The sequence below is a fragment of the Bubalus kerabau genome, chromosome 15 (genome assembly GCF_029407905.1).
Source record: "Bubalus kerabau isolate K-KA32 ecotype Philippines breed swamp buffalo chromosome 15, PCC_UOA_SB_1v2, whole genome shotgun sequence".
Taxonomy (NCBI): Eukaryota; Metazoa; Chordata; class Mammalia; order Artiodactyla; family Bovidae; genus Bubalus; species Bubalus kerabau.
In genome coordinates this window covers 27,702,372-27,719,423 of record NC_073638.1, presented here as the reverse complement: position 1 = coordinate 27,719,423, position 17,052 = coordinate 27,702,372, and the positions used below count along the sequence as shown (strand labels likewise).

The 17,052-nt window shown below is 41.9% G+C and overlaps 1 protein-coding gene and 1 pseudogene across 5 annotated transcripts in view; one reads left to right on the top strand and one right to left on the bottom strand.

Annotated features, from left to right (window-relative positions):
* Positions 1-527: 527 nt before the first annotated feature.
* The window catches only part of SIK3 (SIK family kinase 3), a 263,967-nt gene continuing 247,442 nt past the window's right edge, over positions 528-17,052 (top strand). For all 5 annotated transcript variants that reach the window (XM_055548187.1, XM_055548185.1, XM_055548186.1 and 2 more), the window contains exon 1: positions 528-817. In XM_055548187.1, coding sequence (XP_055404162.1) covers positions 545-817 — 273 coding nt within the window. In that variant the 5' untranslated portion in view covers positions 528-544. The remainder of the gene's footprint in view (positions 818-17,052) is intronic.
* The window catches only part of LOC129628666 (40S ribosomal protein S3a-like), a 120,725-nt pseudogene continuing 114,578 nt past the window's right edge, over positions 10,906-17,052 (bottom strand).

Below are 17,052 nucleotides of genomic sequence, written 5' to 3'. Positions count from 1 at the left end.
CAGTAATGTAGCTGTTCCTGCCTTTGGGGCCTCAAGGGCTAAAGTGGGACAGTGCTAATATTTTTGATGAGGAGGAAATACTTTGCTTTAAAGGAGGCTGGGTGATTGCCGAACTGGGACAGAGGTCACAGTAGGAGGTGACATTAGCAGTTCCTGGGAAGATCGAGGGCAGGTTTTGGGTCAGGCACAAGCACCCCCCCGACTTGGGCAATGTTGCGATGGCTTGGAACTGGCTGGCACACTTGCGGTACCCACTGTCTCCTCCCCGGAGGGGGGCACCCGGGAGCCGGCGCCGGAGGAGCCGGGCCCACGCGGGAAGGTCGAGCTAGCCGGTGAGGTCATGGTTGCCATGGCTCCGGGCAGTGACGCGCGTCGGCACGTGACGACAGGTTACCATGGCTCCCGGCCCCGGCGGCGCGGGCGCTCCGCCTCCTGGAGTGACGTCCGCCGCCCCCCCAACTCTTTTCCCGCCCCCCCGCCCCCTCCCCCCCCCCCCCCCCACCGCCGGCTCCCCGCGGCCCCGGAGGTTTCACTGCACAACAAGATGGCGGCGGCGGCGGCGAGCGGAGCTGGCGGGGCTGCCGGGGCCGGAGCGGGGGGAGCCGGGCCGGCCGGCCGCCTGCTGCCTCCGCCCGCCCCGGGACCCCCGGCCGCCCCCGCTGCTGTCCCCCCGGCGGCTGGCCCGCCGCGTCCCCCAGCCCCGGCCTCCCGCGGGCCGGTGCCTGCCCGTATCGGCTACTACGAGATCGACCGCACCATCGGCAAGGGCAACTTCGCGGTGGTCAAGCGGGCCACGCACCTCGTCACTAAGGCCAAGGTAGTGGCGCGGCGGGACCGGGCGGCGGCGGGGCTGCGCGGCCCGGGACCGTCCGAGTGTGGCGGGGGAAGGGGAGCCCCGCGACACCGAGGTGGAGGGGTTGGCGCCGCGAGCGGGGCTCGGGAGTGCGTTGGGAACAGGGAAGCGGATAGGGGGTTATCGGGCAAGAGTGAGGAGAGAGCAGGAGGTTGGGGGCACCGGGGGGCCCGGGAGAGGGTAACTGCACAGCAGAGGGGGCGCAAAGCGGCCACTGAGCGCCGGGACCTGGGGAACTAGAGAGCCGGGGATGGGCAGGGGGCTCCCCGGGCTGTGCGGAGGGTCGTAGCAGGGGTGATGAGAAAGACGTTTGGAACTCTCCCGGAGCCAAGAGACAGTAAGCTAAGAAGCCTCAGAAACCAGAAATTAGGAAATCCTGCGGGAATGAGGGCAGGGGAATAGGAAATATGGACCAGGAGGATGGGGGAAAACAAGGGTGAAACTGACACGGGTGGGCTTTTGAGGGGAAGAAGGATGGCTGGGGTCTTGAGGGGGGTACAAGGTACTGGAAGGTATGAGGGACCTGGTACCTTATGACAGCGGCACCAGTCAGCGTTTGGTCGCCCAAGACTACTAGATGGTGGGAATGAGAGACTGAGGACAGAGAAGATTATTGGAGCCGGCGATGAAAAAAATGGGGAAATAAGGAGGAAAAAAATTACTTTGCTTTTCCACAGGAAAGGGGTCAGGGAACAAGGACCCAGGGGTACCCCTGCTTTGTGGTGGCCCTAGGTAATCAGGGGTTAAACAATTTGGGAGAGCTGGATTGCTAGTTATATTTAGTTGTCGGAGAGTCCAGAACCATACAGTTTACAGAACCTAGGGTGGGCTGTCAGTGGTGGTCGGGGGGGCGCCTGGAGACTGGGGAGGTGTGTGAAGAATCCGGACACTCATTGGGCCCTTTGGTTCCCAAGGGATTTGTGGAGCAGTGGTGGTGAAATTGGCAAGGTCAATTAGGAAGCCATATCGTACACGTTTAAAATTTTACCTACAAAATTCGTTTTTGGAGGAAATATGGTTAGTTCTTTCCTGTGGCCTTCTTCATTGGGAGTCTTGGCATTGAAGACACCAGGAGGAACTGCTTGGTTTTGATAGGACTCCCAGAACCCATTTATACTTCAGATTTCTTTCTTTGCTCCATCTCTCACTTGAATGAACACTTTCGGTGAAGTCATTCATTATATTTAAAACTGCAATTTGTGTTTCCCTCAGCTCGATGAAGAACCCTTACAGCTGCTGCTGCTTCCTACCAAAGCCACATCAATTCCCCTCACCTCCTCAGCCCAGTCTTTGGTCCTTGTTTTCGCTTGTATGGCAGTCTCTTGTTTTCAGAAGGCAGTGACTTATCTCTGCCTTCTTTCCCTCTTACTTATGACCTGAAGTTCCTTTTCCCCTCCTTTCTGTCAGACTCCAAAGGGCCCTTCTTACCAGGGTTGTGGGGTGGGTGGGTGGCTGTGGAAAATTGATTGGTCAGTTTCACTTCCTCTGGGGGGGGCCCCCCGTCAGCCTTTTTTTTTTTTTTTTTTTTTCAGTTTTTATCAGAGGGCCTCAAGTCTGCAGGTCTGAGCTGAATGAGATACCAGAGTCCAAGGTTTCCTGATGCTACCCTCAGACCCTGACATGGAGTAGACTTAACCAAGACTCTGGTGCATCCCTGCCCCTCTGAGTGTTTCCTATTGCGTTTACAGTTAGCCAAGACAAATTTATATTTACAAACAACTCTAATTGTTCCAGCCTTGTTCCTTGTTTTGGTATTTCCTTTTCCACACCCTCCCCCTCCCACCTAAGTAATCACTTGTGCTTCTGTGATTATTTTGCTCTGACCTCTGGGGGATGGACTCTATGAACTTAATTGGCTGCCTGGTTTATGGTATCTATGATTTAAAGAATTCTGTATCGCCCAGCCCTTGGATACACCAAAATAATGATTAAAAAAATCTGGGACAGAGGGTTCAATGTTTTTGTAAATGTAATTGCAAACAGTTGATTCTTGGCTTTATACATAATGGAGACATTTCTATCTTCAGTAGTCAGCAAAGCCAGTGGCTAATTATGGCTGGTCTGCCCGCTTTCTAATTTTCCAGTGTGTGTGTGTGTCTAAGTTTTTCTCTAAGTTGTTGGTATCCTTTAGGACTGCAGCATTTTAAACATCAGCTTGTTTATAAACGGGTGTCACTGTTTATGTTGGTTTTTATCTTTGATCATTTGTGGTCGGCAGTTATGCAATTCCTATGTATGGAAATATTCAAAATCTTGAATGAGGCTGAAATGGCTTGGACAATAAGTTGCATGTGTGACGGGACCACAGCAGCACTCATTTGTGTTTCTGTAGCAGTGTACAATTTCCTAGTTACAGGCACCCTCTCTTTCGCTGCTTAAATTACTCTGCCGACACGCGTGAAGCTTAATTCACAAGGAGTTGTCATGTGCTCTGGGTAAATGATGAACATATTTTGGCCTGCTTCTTGCTTATCTGAATCCACTTTGGAAAGGTTTCTCAGATGCTTGCAGCTCAGATGTGTCTAACAACTGTTGACGTACGGTATGATGGCCTATTAAGGCCAGGGTTTGGTTATATAATGGCGAGGAAGGTGCCTGGGTATTGGCAGTTGCAGAAGCTGCTGTTCAGTTACTCAGGTAGAGAGAATTTTCTCCTGTGCACTGCAGCGTTTATCTTACTTCTGCAGTCAGGTAACTTGGAACCAAAGAGAATCACCTATTTTCACCTATTTTTTTTTCCTCTTCTGTTTTCAGGATGTATCTTTTTGTTCATTTGTTTGTCTTTTAGAGGTATGTGATTTTTTTTTCTTTCTGCTCCCTGTCAGCCACCGAATGGTCTGGGTTTTTCCTATAACCATATATAACCATCAGACTCAGGTAATTCAGATGATATTTGTGTTGGTTGAAAGAGGTTAGGTAGTAGGTGTTTTCTGAACATTAGAGAAATATTTATGGTCATCTTTTCTCACACACACTACCTATTCCACAGACTAAGAGGCTAAAGTAAACTTTATTTATTAACCAAGCTACCATGCTCCGTCCAACAATACGTGGTAAAGCTGGCCCTTTCCCAAATTCTGTTAACTCTCCATCCAACTAGATCAGGACCCTGGGATGAACGAAACAAGTACAGAACGGGAAATATTTTCCCGTTCTGTTGTTGGTGACTTTTGCAGCACGGCATTCATGAGCTCAGACTTAATATTGGCAGCACTGCGGTGCTTACAGCGCCACTGCAGAGCAGTTACCAGGAGAGAATGAGCGTCTGTGACATACTCTGGTCAGCAGCTCACCCTGGCTGTCTTGTCCCACCTTCTTTGAGTTCCCTTTTGTGGAGGAGTCTTGGTTTGAGATTCTCTGGTCCTTTTCTTTTGGTAGGACGCTATGAAGTATTTAGAAGATTGAAGAAAAAAGATTTTCTATTGTCAGTTGTTTATAGGGGGTTGCCCGTGCCTAATTATACCTTCACTGGCTGGATGAATGGGAACAGAGAGTAGGTATATTTTGTATGCATTAAAAAGAAAGTATCCACGACTATAAAAGCTATTGGTCAAATACTTTAAAAATGTATTTCAATAAATGTACATCACTTGCGTGTTTATTGGTTCGTGGGAAGAGCTGGAGCTTTGGACAGGACTGGCTGGGTTTGGGTCTTCTGCTACTTACAGGTAATTTAACCTGTCTGTGCTTGGATTTCTTCATGTATAAAATGAGATGACAATAGTATCAATACTTTGCTCACAAATTCGGGTGTTCTGAAGATAAAATAATACATGTGAAACTTTGAGAACAAATGTGCCTGGCACCTAGTAGGCATACGGTAAATGTTATCACCATCGTCTTCATCCTCATCATCAGATACTGTTGGAACAAAGATGAGTAAGACATGGTTCCCCTTGTTGCTTTTCACCCCCTTTGGAACAGTTTTGTTTTGTGTAGGTAGATGTTATCCTGATGATGTGATTTCAGGGTAAAAAAATAGTTTGCTATTATTTCAGGTGCCTCTTTGAGAGAGTAGATTTAATTCCTGTGGACTTTGGGCTAATTTCATGAAAGTGACATTTAAAAACATAATTTCCCATTAAATTTTTCAGACACTTAGGAGACTTGTCTAATGAAAACTGTGACTAATACTGGCTTTTATTTGGTTTGCCTTGAATACTCAGGGTGTTTGTATAGCTACACTTTGTCACATTGGTGACAGAGCAGAGTTTGCAGTGTTTTCTCCAGAGAACTCCTTAAATTTCATGGAGAGTATGAAGAAATATTCCTACAAGCCTAAGGACACATTTGCACTTGGGTGCAGGGTGTGCTACTTAGAAGGCCAAGGTCAGGATTCTTAACTTTAGATATTACGCAGAGGAAACATTTTGCCCCATGACCCCATTCCAAATACTGATCAGCCAGGACGCATTTGTGTGCCGTGTGGTTTAGCGCACTCATTTCCATGAGAAGAACAGCTCAAAGCGGGCTAATAGTATTGTTTTTACTCTAAGGATGATGCTTGTGCTCGTTAGCAGGCTGAAAACAAGATTCATTAGTAAATAGAAAAGAGAATTATGTCAAAAAGAAATTGAAATTAAAGATGAATATTAGTTACGTTGGAGGAGAATAGTTCCATCTCTGGATAATCTAGAAATGACTGTTGAAAGATGACTAACTTCATTTTGATAGAGATTTGTTGAAACTTTGTGAAGAGCTAAGAATGATTTGGACTAGTTTCTCCAGAGTCAAAATACCAGCATTCCACTTTTCAGCATCAAAGCTGTTTAACATTTTGACTTTGGTGCCAGCTCCCTAGAAAGTCAGAGATCTGGCTCAAGCCAGAGGTGCCCAGACTAGTTACTTCTGTGCCAGAAGTGCTGTTTTCATTTTCCAGGCATCAGTCTGGCTAATGTTTTCTAGTTCGTGGCATAAAAGAGAACAAAATGGATGCTCTGGAAAGAAAAAGATACGCGTTCTTTCTACCAGTGTCTCTAAATCTGAAAAACACCTAAAACCTCTCTGCATAGTAATGGAACTTTTCTGTTATCCATTCATTCATTCAGCAAGTATTTACTGAATGCAAATTTTGTGCCAGGGTTCTGCTCTGGCTCTTGAATACCCCATGAATGAGAGAGAAAAAAGCTGTTGCCTTCTTGGAACTTATTTTCTTATTGGAGGAAACAGATGAGAAGCATGTAAACAAATAATTTTATATAGTGACAAATACTATGAAAAAAATAAATGAGCGAGAGAGTGTCTGGGGCAGGGTGCTGCTTCATATCCAGTGTCAGGGAAGGCCTTTCCAGGGTGGTGATATTTGAGCTGATCACCTGAATAATGAGAAAGAGCCAGCTTGGGAAGATTAGGAAGAAGGAATGGCACGTGCAGCGGCCTTTGGGTAGAAATGAACTTGGTTTGTCTAAAGATTAGACCCAAGGTCAGGATGCCTAAGAGCTTAATCAGTGAGAGAAGGGATGGTGAGGAATTGAGATCAGGAGGTTAGATAGGGGCCAGATTGTAAGGGTCTTACAGGCCATTTTATGGAATTGGGTATGAAATAAGGGATTGACCTCAGGGGATATCAAGGCAGAGCACTGACGTTATCTGACTTATGTCTTTAAAAAGTCATTTTGGGTATTTTATGGCTTAGGGTAAAAAAACTTCTTCTGATTCATTTCTTCAGATAGGGGAGGTGTTAAATTTTAACAACTTCTGTTCTTTCACACTATAAGAGAATGGCATACATTTTACATACAAAGTAAACGTGATCAGCCAACAAATAGTTGTCGATTTGGGAAGCACTAAAAAAAGATCTTGCTGCTGCTGCTGCTAAGTTGCTTCAGTCGTGTCGACTCTGTGCGAACCCACAGACGGCAGCCCACCAGGCTCCCCCGTCCCTGGGATTCTCCAGGCAAGAACACTGGAGTGGGTTGCCATTTCCTTCTCTTTTTTTTCAGAGTCTGGAAAGATGAACTTAAAATCTCAGACTTTGCTCAGCCAGTAAAGAATCCACCTGCCATGCAGGAGACACAGGAGATGTGGGTTCAGTCTCTGGTCAGGGAGCTAGGATCCTACATACCTCACAACCAATAAACATAGAAACAGTATTGTAACAATTTCAGTTAAGACTTAAAAAATGCTGAAGAAGTAAAAAGAGAGAAAGAAGCACAGAAAAAGCAATGACCATAAACACAGTCTGCCTTATATAGTTTTCTTTTGCCACTATATCTAGCTCACACCCAGGGAATATGAGTAATTATACTTTTGCTGTGTTGGGTTGGTCTGGTCTGTCTTTGAAGGTACCTTTCTTAGATGGACTCTCTATTTACCAGATCACTACCAGCTTCCAGGGGATGGTGCCATCTTATAACTCATGAAGAGAACTGGTCACCAAGATACATACATTGATGATACAGGTGAGGGCCAAGAGGACCATTTATGTAGAGCTGCCCTTACGTGGTTCTAGTTTCTGAGCTGAAAGCTCTGGCCTGCTCCGCAGGTGAATGATCTCACCCATCAGGTGAGTCCCTGCCTTCTCCTTTCTAACAGTGAGTAGACTGGTCCCTTCTGGCATAATAGTATAGTCGTGCTGACTGTGGATGACTGATAGCATCCAGAGGGTGAAAATTAGACACATTCTCATGGACTTTTGTTCCAATGTAATAAATATTGTTAAATAAATGGCTTTGGCAGTGTCTTTGAAAAGCCCTCAATGGTTTTGGATGTATTAGCTTGAAAGAGTTTCTTTTGGATCTGTTTAGAGTTAAAAATTCCATCAGCTGAGGACAAAACTATTGGATGAACCGTGGCATAGTTATGTCATATTTCTGTTTAGGAGGTGTGTGATCCACGGTAGACCAGGAGTCTTTAGCCACACTGGTAAGTATTTCATCTCAGAATTTACTGTCTCAGAGATTTAGGAATCAGATTGCAAATACTCAGCCTCGTTTCCCAGAAACTGAAAAGGAAGGAGACTCAAACCCATCGCCTGTGTAAGCTCCACTGTGTAGGCTGGGCTCACTCAGTTGGATACTTTTGGCCAGTTATCTTAAACTATATTTAGGTTTTGGTTTGGAATTTCTGAGAAATCCTCAAATTTCTGCCTCGTTTTAGCTAGTTTCAGTCTGTACTTAACAGTAGTATGCTTTACTTCTCTTTGCTCCCTCCTGAAAACTTGAATGCAAAATTTTGGGCTTCCTTAGCACATTTCTTGAGACTGAATTTTTGGAGAAGGAGATTTTCATTTAATTCATTCCATCCACCCAGCCAATAAACTTTTAAAAAATTGTTTATCAAAAACTAGGAATGAATGATAGATGGCACAAAATTCAAAAAGTGCAGACTTGTATGTAGTGAAGTTGTCTTCCTCCGCCGCAGTGCCTCATCCACACAGTTTTGTTAGGTTTGTGTCTCTAGTGTTTATTAAGGGCTCTCTCGATCAGTCCAAATGCTAGGTGCTGTTTGTTTTCTGGCAGTGTTGTCACATGCTTGCAATTTCTAAAAATCATTTTACTTAAAAATTAAAAGAAGAAAACACCTAACTTTTAGGGCTTGTTAGGAGGCACACACACTGTGATAACTGAATGTCACCTCCACGAGGCAGGCATTTTAAGTTGGTGTTTGCTGCTGTATGCCCAGTGCCTACTACGATGCTGGTAAGTATTCATTTAGGGAATAAATGTAAGGATTAAAAAAAAGAGAGAGCTGACTTAATTTTTTTAATGCTCTTAATGCGTCTTAGAGTTTTATTACTGAAATTTTCTATCTCCAGTTAAGATGTTAAAGGAAAGTAATTTTCTACTTTTTTCTTACAAATCTCTAGGTAAAGAGATTTTACCGCCTTTCTGGGCAAGTTATTTTTGGCATATTTCAAACTTTCATTATGAATAAGTTCAGTCTAATTTCACTAAATCCTGCAATTTAAATTCAAGCCCCTTATTTGAAGGGGAAAGTTCTTTCGTACCCGGGCTCCCCGTGGGTCACCGCCTTGCGAGGGTCCCACGGGTGCAGTCAGCGTAGTCGGCCAGCGCCTAGTTTTTCCTCTTCTGCCTTGGAGCTTTTCTTTGCAGACCCACCTGTCTGTCTTCTCCTGCTGGCATTTCCTGAAGTAACTTCATACTGTTTGCTGGGGTTCCCACTTGTTCTGTATACTAAGTGATCTGATTAAAGCAACTGGTATTTTTCTGTCACTGGTCCTTAATTTCAGGGAGTTACTTTTATTGGGCCTTACCTTTAATGAATTAATTCAAGTAGTATTTAAAAAAAATAAATTTATTTATTTTGAATGAAGGATAATTGCTTCACTATATCGCGTTGGCCTCTGCCGTCCATTACCATCGGGCTTCCCTGATAGCTCAGTTGGTAAAGAATCCACCTGCAATGCAGGAAACCCCGGTTCATTTCCTGGGTTGGGAAGATCCACTGGAGAAGGGATCAGCTACCTACTCCAGTATTCTTGGGCTCCCCTTGTGGCTCAGCTGGTAAAGAATCCGGCTGTAATGTGGATTGGGAAGATCTCCTGGAGAAGGGAAAGGCTACCCATTCCAGTATTCTGGCCTAGAGAATTCCATGGACTGTATAAGTCCGTGGGGTCGCAAAGAGTTGGACACGACTGAGCGACTTTCAAAATACATCAACATGAGTCAGCCATTGATATATATATGTCCCCTCCCTTTTGAACCTCCCTCCCACCTCCCATCCTTTCCCGTCCCTGTAGGTTGTCACAGAGCCCTGGTTTGAGTTCCCTGAGTCATACAGCAAATTTCCATTTGTTACCTGTTTTCCATATGGTAGTGTATATGCTTCCATGTTACTCTCTCCTTTTGTCCCACCCTCTCCTTCCTCCCCACTGCCCATGTCCATAATACTTTTCTCTATGTCTGCGTCTCCATTGCTGCCCTGCAAATAGGTTCATCCATACAGTCTTCCTAGATTCCATTATATGCATTAATATATGATATTTGTAGTATTTTTTGTGTTATCTATAGGCAAAAAGTAGCAACTACTGATACTAGAAGACAAGAGGATGAGTGTTACTCTTCTTGGAGTGGGCAAAGTGTTCAGTTAAAGGAGCAATTGAATGCTTGCAGCTCAGACCTGATAGAGGTGGACTACAAGAGGTCTGGAGTGTAAATTGTCTTATTTCAACCCAATTACTTATTATTATGGGCTCTCTTCTACCACCTTGCTCTATTTTTTTTCCATTTATAATTGGGGAAACTTATAAGAAGCAGAAGGAAAAAAATCACCCATCATCCTGTCACCCACAGGCAATAGTTATTAATTTTTTGCAGTATATAATTAGGATCATACTGATACTCTATTTTATTCCTCCCCCTTATCATTATAGGTATTTTCTCATCATTCGAAACTGTTTGTAAACGTCAATTTTAATGGATGTGCACTTTGCCATTGTATTGTTGTTGTTGTTCAGTCTCTCGGTTGTGTCCAACTCTTTTCGACCTCATGGACTGCAGCACACCAGGCTTCCCTGTCCTTCACCATCTCCTGGAATTTGCTCAAACTCATGTCCATTGAGTTGATGATGTCATTCAACCATCTCAACCTCTGTTGCTCCCTTCTCCTCCTGCTCTCAATCTTTCCCAGCATCAGGGTCTTTTCCAGTGAGTCGGCTCTTTGCATCAAGTGGCCAAAGTGTTGGAGCTTCAGCTTCAGCATCAGTCCTTCCAGTGAGTCTTCTCTAGTACCACGGTTTGAAAGCATCAGTTCTTCAGTGCTCAGCCTTCTTTGTGGTCCAGTTCCCACATCCGTACATGACTACTGGAAAAACCACAGCTTTGACTAGAGAGACCTTTGTATACGGACCTTTGCCATTGTATGATCGCTGTTATTTTTTGACCTTTTTCATATTTTAAGGTTCTTCCCAGTTTTTCACTGTTAGAAATTTGCTGTGGTGACCATTTTTGTGTATGAATCTTTGATGCATTTCTGATTTTTTGCTCAGGATAGATTGTTGGATGTGAAATTACTGGTGAGAGAATACACATGCTTTTAAGACACCTGATACATATATTGGCACATTGCTTTCCAGAAAGGCTGTGCCAGGGTTAGCCCACCAGAAGTGTTTTTTTCTTTATTGTCTCCTCTTCTGCGTTTGTTTTCTTGGAAGGCAGGACTGTTACTCCCTGCTGCACCTGTAAACCTTGGGCGGTAGATGTGCAGCCCATTAAAAGAGGGCTGGAGCTACTGCCTCGTCGTCGTTCTGAACCAAACCTGGACGAGGAAGGAAAAAATTGTGACTCTAATCTTTTAAGTTGTTTTTTATGAATCATCGTTCTCTCCTGATCTTTCACAAAGAGGTATAAACTTAAATTGGAGGAGCTGTTGAAGGCAAGAAGAAAGGTTGATGAGAAAGAGATTCTGATTACCTGAATCTTTGATTTTTAAATAACTTTTTTGGTAGACCTGAGGGAGAATTTCTGAGATTGATGAAAATTGTGAATTACTCCTTTCTTTTTTTTAATGGTAAAAAGATGATAAAGGAAATTATAAAGGAAATAATTATGTGAATAAATGTGGTGATGCATCAGTCTTATGATGTCTGGATTTGTTGTACTTACTGTACTTTTTGTGTTATTTAAGAGGTTTTCAGTGGTAATTGGGCCATATGGACTATTGTTCTTAGTGTTTGGGTGTACCCACTGCTGTATTTTGAGCATCTGACAATATGCCCTTTTATCTCCAATAGAAGGCCTTTAATACAATAAGTTTGGGTTATGATTATCTTAATTAGGGGAAAGAAATGAATGAAGCAGGGAAGTCAGAAATAATGATATATATACTTTTAATATTTTATTTTATTTAAAATATAAATATGCATTAATCCACTAGTCTTTTTTAAAAAGTGTTCATTATGCAAAATTTCAAATGTAAGCAAAAGTAAAAAGAATCATATGATGAACCCCTCATTAACCTACCACCCACTAAAAGCAGTTAATCACCTCACTGTCAGTCTTTCGCACATATCACTTCCAGCCTCTCTTTTCTCCCTAGTTTATTTTGAAGCAATTCCCAAAATCTTATTTCATCTGTAAATGTTTTGGCATGTATCTCTAAATAAAGGAGGTTTTTTTTTTCCAAAAAAATATAACCCCAGTACTATTATCCTACCTATAACAATTAACAATAATTCCCTGATGTCATTAAGTATCAAATTAGTGTTAAAATTTCTCTGATTGTCATATATATTGTATATGACATATATATATATGACATATATATACAATATATATACACACACATTTAGTTTTTCTTCTTTTTTAACCACTTGTTTGTTTGAATCAGGGTCTAAATAAAGTCCATACTTTATAATTGATTGATGTCCCTTAAGTTTTATATTTTTAAAAAGAATTATTTGTTTTACTTTATAGATTTCCCCTCTTTTTCTTTGCAGTTTGTCTAAGAAACATGTTTGCTAATCTTTTGCTGTAGGCCTTTCTCTGTATATCGATATCTTGATTAGAGTTCTGCCATCTTATTTGTGTTAAACATACCCATAGTTCATCATTTATGATTTCCAGTTTTGTTTTGCTTTTTTAAAGCAGAGTAGCAATTTAAAGGCATTTTGTGAAGCATTTTGAACATAGACTCTTGAGTTTTTGATTCTCTCTCCCTCTTGTCCCCATCTTTTATGCTTGTTGCATTAAAAAAAAAACAAGGTAATGCTCAAAATCCTTCAGGCTAGGCTTTGACAGTACGTGAACTGAGAACTTCCGGATGTACAAGCTGGATTTAGAAAGGGCAGAGGAACTAGAGATCAAATTGCCAAGATCTGTTGGATCATAGAAAAGGCAAGAGAGTTCCAGAAAAACATCTGCTTCTGCTTCATTGACTACGCTAAAGCCTATGACTGTGTGGATCACAACAAACTGGAAAATTCTTAAAGAGATGGGAATACCAGACCACCTTACCTGCCTCTTGAGAAACCAGTATGCAGATCAAGAAGCAACAACCAGACATGGAACAATGGACTGGTTCAAAATTGGGAAAGGAGTACATCAAGGCTGTGTATCTTCTATTTAACTTCTATGTGGAGTACATAGTGCTAATTGCCGGGCTGGATGAATCACAAGCTGGAATCAAGATTGCCAGGAGAAATGTCAACAACTTCAGATACGCAGATGACACCACTCTAATGACAGAAAGTGAAAAGGAACTAAAGAGCCTCTTGATGAATGTGAAAGAGGAGAATGAAAAAGCTGGCTTAAAACTCAACATTCAAAAAACAAAGATCATGGCATCTGGTCCTATCACTTCATGACTAAGAAATGAGAAACAATGGAAAAAGTGACAGACTTTATTTTCTTAGGCTCCAAAATCTCTGCAGATGGTGACTGCAGCCATGAAATTAAAAGATGCTTGCTCTTTGGAAGAAAAGCTATGACAAACCTAGACAGTGTATTAAAAAGCAGAGACGTCACTTTACTGATAAGGAACCAGGTAATCAAAGCTATGGTTTTTCCATTAGTCATGTACAGATGTGAGAGTTGAACCGTAAAGAAGGCTGAATGTTGAAGAATTGATGCTTTTGAACTGTGGTGCTGGAGAAGACTCTTGAGAGTCCCTTGGACAGCAAGGAGATCAAACCAGTCAATCCTAAAGGGATTCAACCTTGAATATTCATTGAAAGGATTGATGCTGAAGCTCTAGTACTTTGGCCACCTGATGTAAAGAGCTGTTTCATTGGAAAAGACCGTGATGCTGGGGAAGATTGAGAGAGAGATGGTTGGATGGCATCATCTACTTAATGGAGTTTGAGCAAACTCCGGGAGACAGTGAAGGACAGGGAAGCCTGGCTTGTTGCAGTCTATGGAGTTGCAAAGAGTTGGACATGACTTAGCAACTGAACACACATGCATCCACATGTAATGTGACTTTACTAAGTCATTTTAAACATTCAGCCTAATTTTCAAAGAAGCATGTCTTTCTTTTCTCCTGGGTTTCTCATCAGTTTATATAGCTAATTAAATTGCATACCTGTAATAACAAGAGCAACTGGTATAGATAGATTTGGGAAAAAAACATTTAATTCTTGGTAAGCATGCAACTTAGTGGATGGGAGCAGGAAGAATATCCAGGATTAGAATGAGTGGCTGTTAATTTGAGGCTGGTTTGCATTGCTGGGGCTTGTTATTTTACAGAGGGAAGGGGAAGCATCAGTTATTTTTTTCAGGTTGGTTGAGAGATGGTGGTGGGTTAAGAGAGCTTCTATACAAATTTTATAATTATAAAATGAGCCAAATTGTTAGAAATCTGAGGACAAGATATTTTATAGAATCTTTTATTTATAGTGTATTCTGCAGCATGGTATTTTTGTCCACTTGTGTTAAGAGTTTGCATAAACTGGACTGAATTTGACTATGGGCCAGCGATGTTAAAAATTTGGTGAGGAAACAGCCAAAACTTTGTCTTTTGAAAGGTTTGTATCTGTTCACTGCCAGTGTAGTGTTCATGGAACAAGCTGACATTTTCATGTAGTCAGTTGTTTTCTGTTCCTGGCAAGAGAAATCTTGGTTCATATACCACGGGAACAAGATTGTTATTGTGGAAGGCAGACTCAGAGCTGTTTCTTGTTAGGATTAGTTGGGCACCTGCAGGATTTCTTCTTTCTTTCTGCTTCCTGCCTCCTGTTGTCCTTTCCTTCTGTCAGAATGTTCTAATGTTGCATAAGCAGTGTTCTGACAATAGATGATTTTTTTTGGTAGCTCTTTTTTTTTTTTTAAACCCTTGAAATAATGTTTTTAGTGATGGTATGTTCTTGGCTTACTTTCCATTTCTACATCAACAGTGATATTGTTATTCTTGTCAAATGGGGCAGTTGTATTCCAGCAATGATCTTTGTGTCCAAGTCAGCTGCAGAGAGACCCTGTTCATTATACCTAAATATCTTATATGTGTATAGTAATTTGGGGAGGTAATTCAATTTTCAGATGATACTTTCAGATCTCTGTATAGGATTTTACAGCCCCTCTGCCCTCCCCCCCATAATAAAACTTGTTTGAAGCATTGTTACTCACTAACTTCTTTGACATATGCAGAAGAGTGGCCGGTGATTTCAGCCTCTCGTGCCTCTTCTGATCTCATTTTCCTTCTTCCTTTTCAGCCAGCAGCTGCATCCCGTGCCCTGCTCTAATTGAGCTCCCAGTAAAAGGGGCACTGTTATACTGAGTCACCTCCTCTTCTATCAGTGGTTGTTAGATGTTTTTAGGCCAAGAACCCATTTTGGAGTCACATTAAAATTTGAAAACAACATTTCAGTTGTGTTACCTAAACTTCTCTTCCTTTCCTTATGCTGCTGCTAAGTCGCTTCAGTCGTGTCCGACTCTGTGCGACCCCATAGACAGCAGCCCACCAGGCTCCCCTGTCCCTGGGATTCTCCAGGCAAGAACACTGGAGTGGGTTGCATTTTCTGCTTTTCCAGCTCTTTGGGGGAACCTTTTTGGCCAGTCAGTTGCAGTAAGGAAACTGTCCATTGCTGTGGGAGTCAGCCCATGTGTTTCCAGTTTCAGTTTTTACTAGCCTGGCAGTTTTCTTTGGGCACATCACTTAACCTCATGGGGCTTCCAGTTTCTTTTTAATGTATATATGTTTTCTATGGCTTTATTGAGATATAATTCACATACTGTACAGTTCACCCAATTCATTGCTTTTAGCCTATTCACAAAGTTGTGTAACCATCATCACAAGCCATTTTAGAACATTTTCATTCCTCTTAGAAGAAGCCACCCATTAGTAGTCACTGTTCATGTCTTCAATCTCTGTCCCCATGCCCTAATCAATCACTAATCAGTCTCTATAGATTTGCCCATTCTGAACATGTCATATAAATAGAATCTTATCACATATGGCCTTTTGTGTCGGGCTGCTTTCATATAACATGTCTTCAAGTTTCATCTATGTTGTAGCATATTTCAGAATTTCCTTCCTTTTTATGAATGAATGATATTCCATTGTATGAATATATTGCATTCTGTACATTCATGAATGGATGACATATGCATTTTTCCACTTTTTGACTAATATGAACAGTGCTGTTATGAACATTTGTGTACAAATTTTTGTGTGGACATATGTTTTCATTTCTCTTGGACATATACTTTGGGCATATATGCCCAAGGAGTGGAATTTCTGCATCATAAACATTCCATATTTATCTTTTTGAGGAATTGCCAAACTGTTTTCTAAAATGGGTGCACCATTTTGCATTCCCACTAGGAATGTATGATGCTTCCAGTTTTTCCACATGCATACCGAAACTTGTTATTTTCTTTCTTTTTGATCTAATCATCCACGTCGATGTGAAGTGGTTGCTCCTTGTGGTTTTTGATTTGCATTTCTCTTATGACTCCTAGTGTTGATCATCTTTTCATGTGCTAAGTGACCATTTGTAGATCTTTGAAGTGTCTGTTTAGATTCCTTGCCCATTTTTTAGTTGGGTTATTTGTCTTTTTATTGTTGAGTTGTAAGACGTCTGTATATTCTGGATACAAGTCCTTTATCAGATATATGACATGCAGATATCGTTTCCCATCTCGTAGGTTGTCTTTTCACTTTCGTGATGGTTTTGTTTGCAGCACAAAAGTTTAAAATTTTGATGTTCTTGTTTCTTTATTTGTAAAGTTATTCTAACTCTGAAATTATGTGTTCTATTATGAATGTGTTTGTGTTCATTCTGAACCATTTTCTCACTTTGGTATGGTACTCTGTTTTTTCTTTTTTTGGTTTCAGGGCATGTGGGATCTTAGTTCCCTGACCAGGCATAGAACCCATGCCACCTGCAGTGGACGCACAGAGTCTTAACCACTGGACTGCCAGGGAAGTCCCAGCCTCAGAGTCTCTTCAAAAAAAAAATCTTTGTATCTCTCTGATATACGTGTCTTATGAAATAATCAGACTCTACCCAAAATGTATAATGTCGAAAGTGAACATTCCTTCTCTCTAGAGAGAACATTGTTCACATTTTATAACCAGATTTTTTCTATTCATATGTTAGAATTTTATGTTTTTCATTGAAAAGGGATCATGCCACATACTCTGCTGCTTATTTTTAATTTTTACTTAGTGTTACAGTTTTATTGAGATTTAATGGACATGCATTGCTGTGTAAATTTAAGGTGAACAGCATAATTGATTTACGTACCTAGTGAAATGATTACCACCATGAGTTTAGTGAGCATCCATCATCTCATATAGAT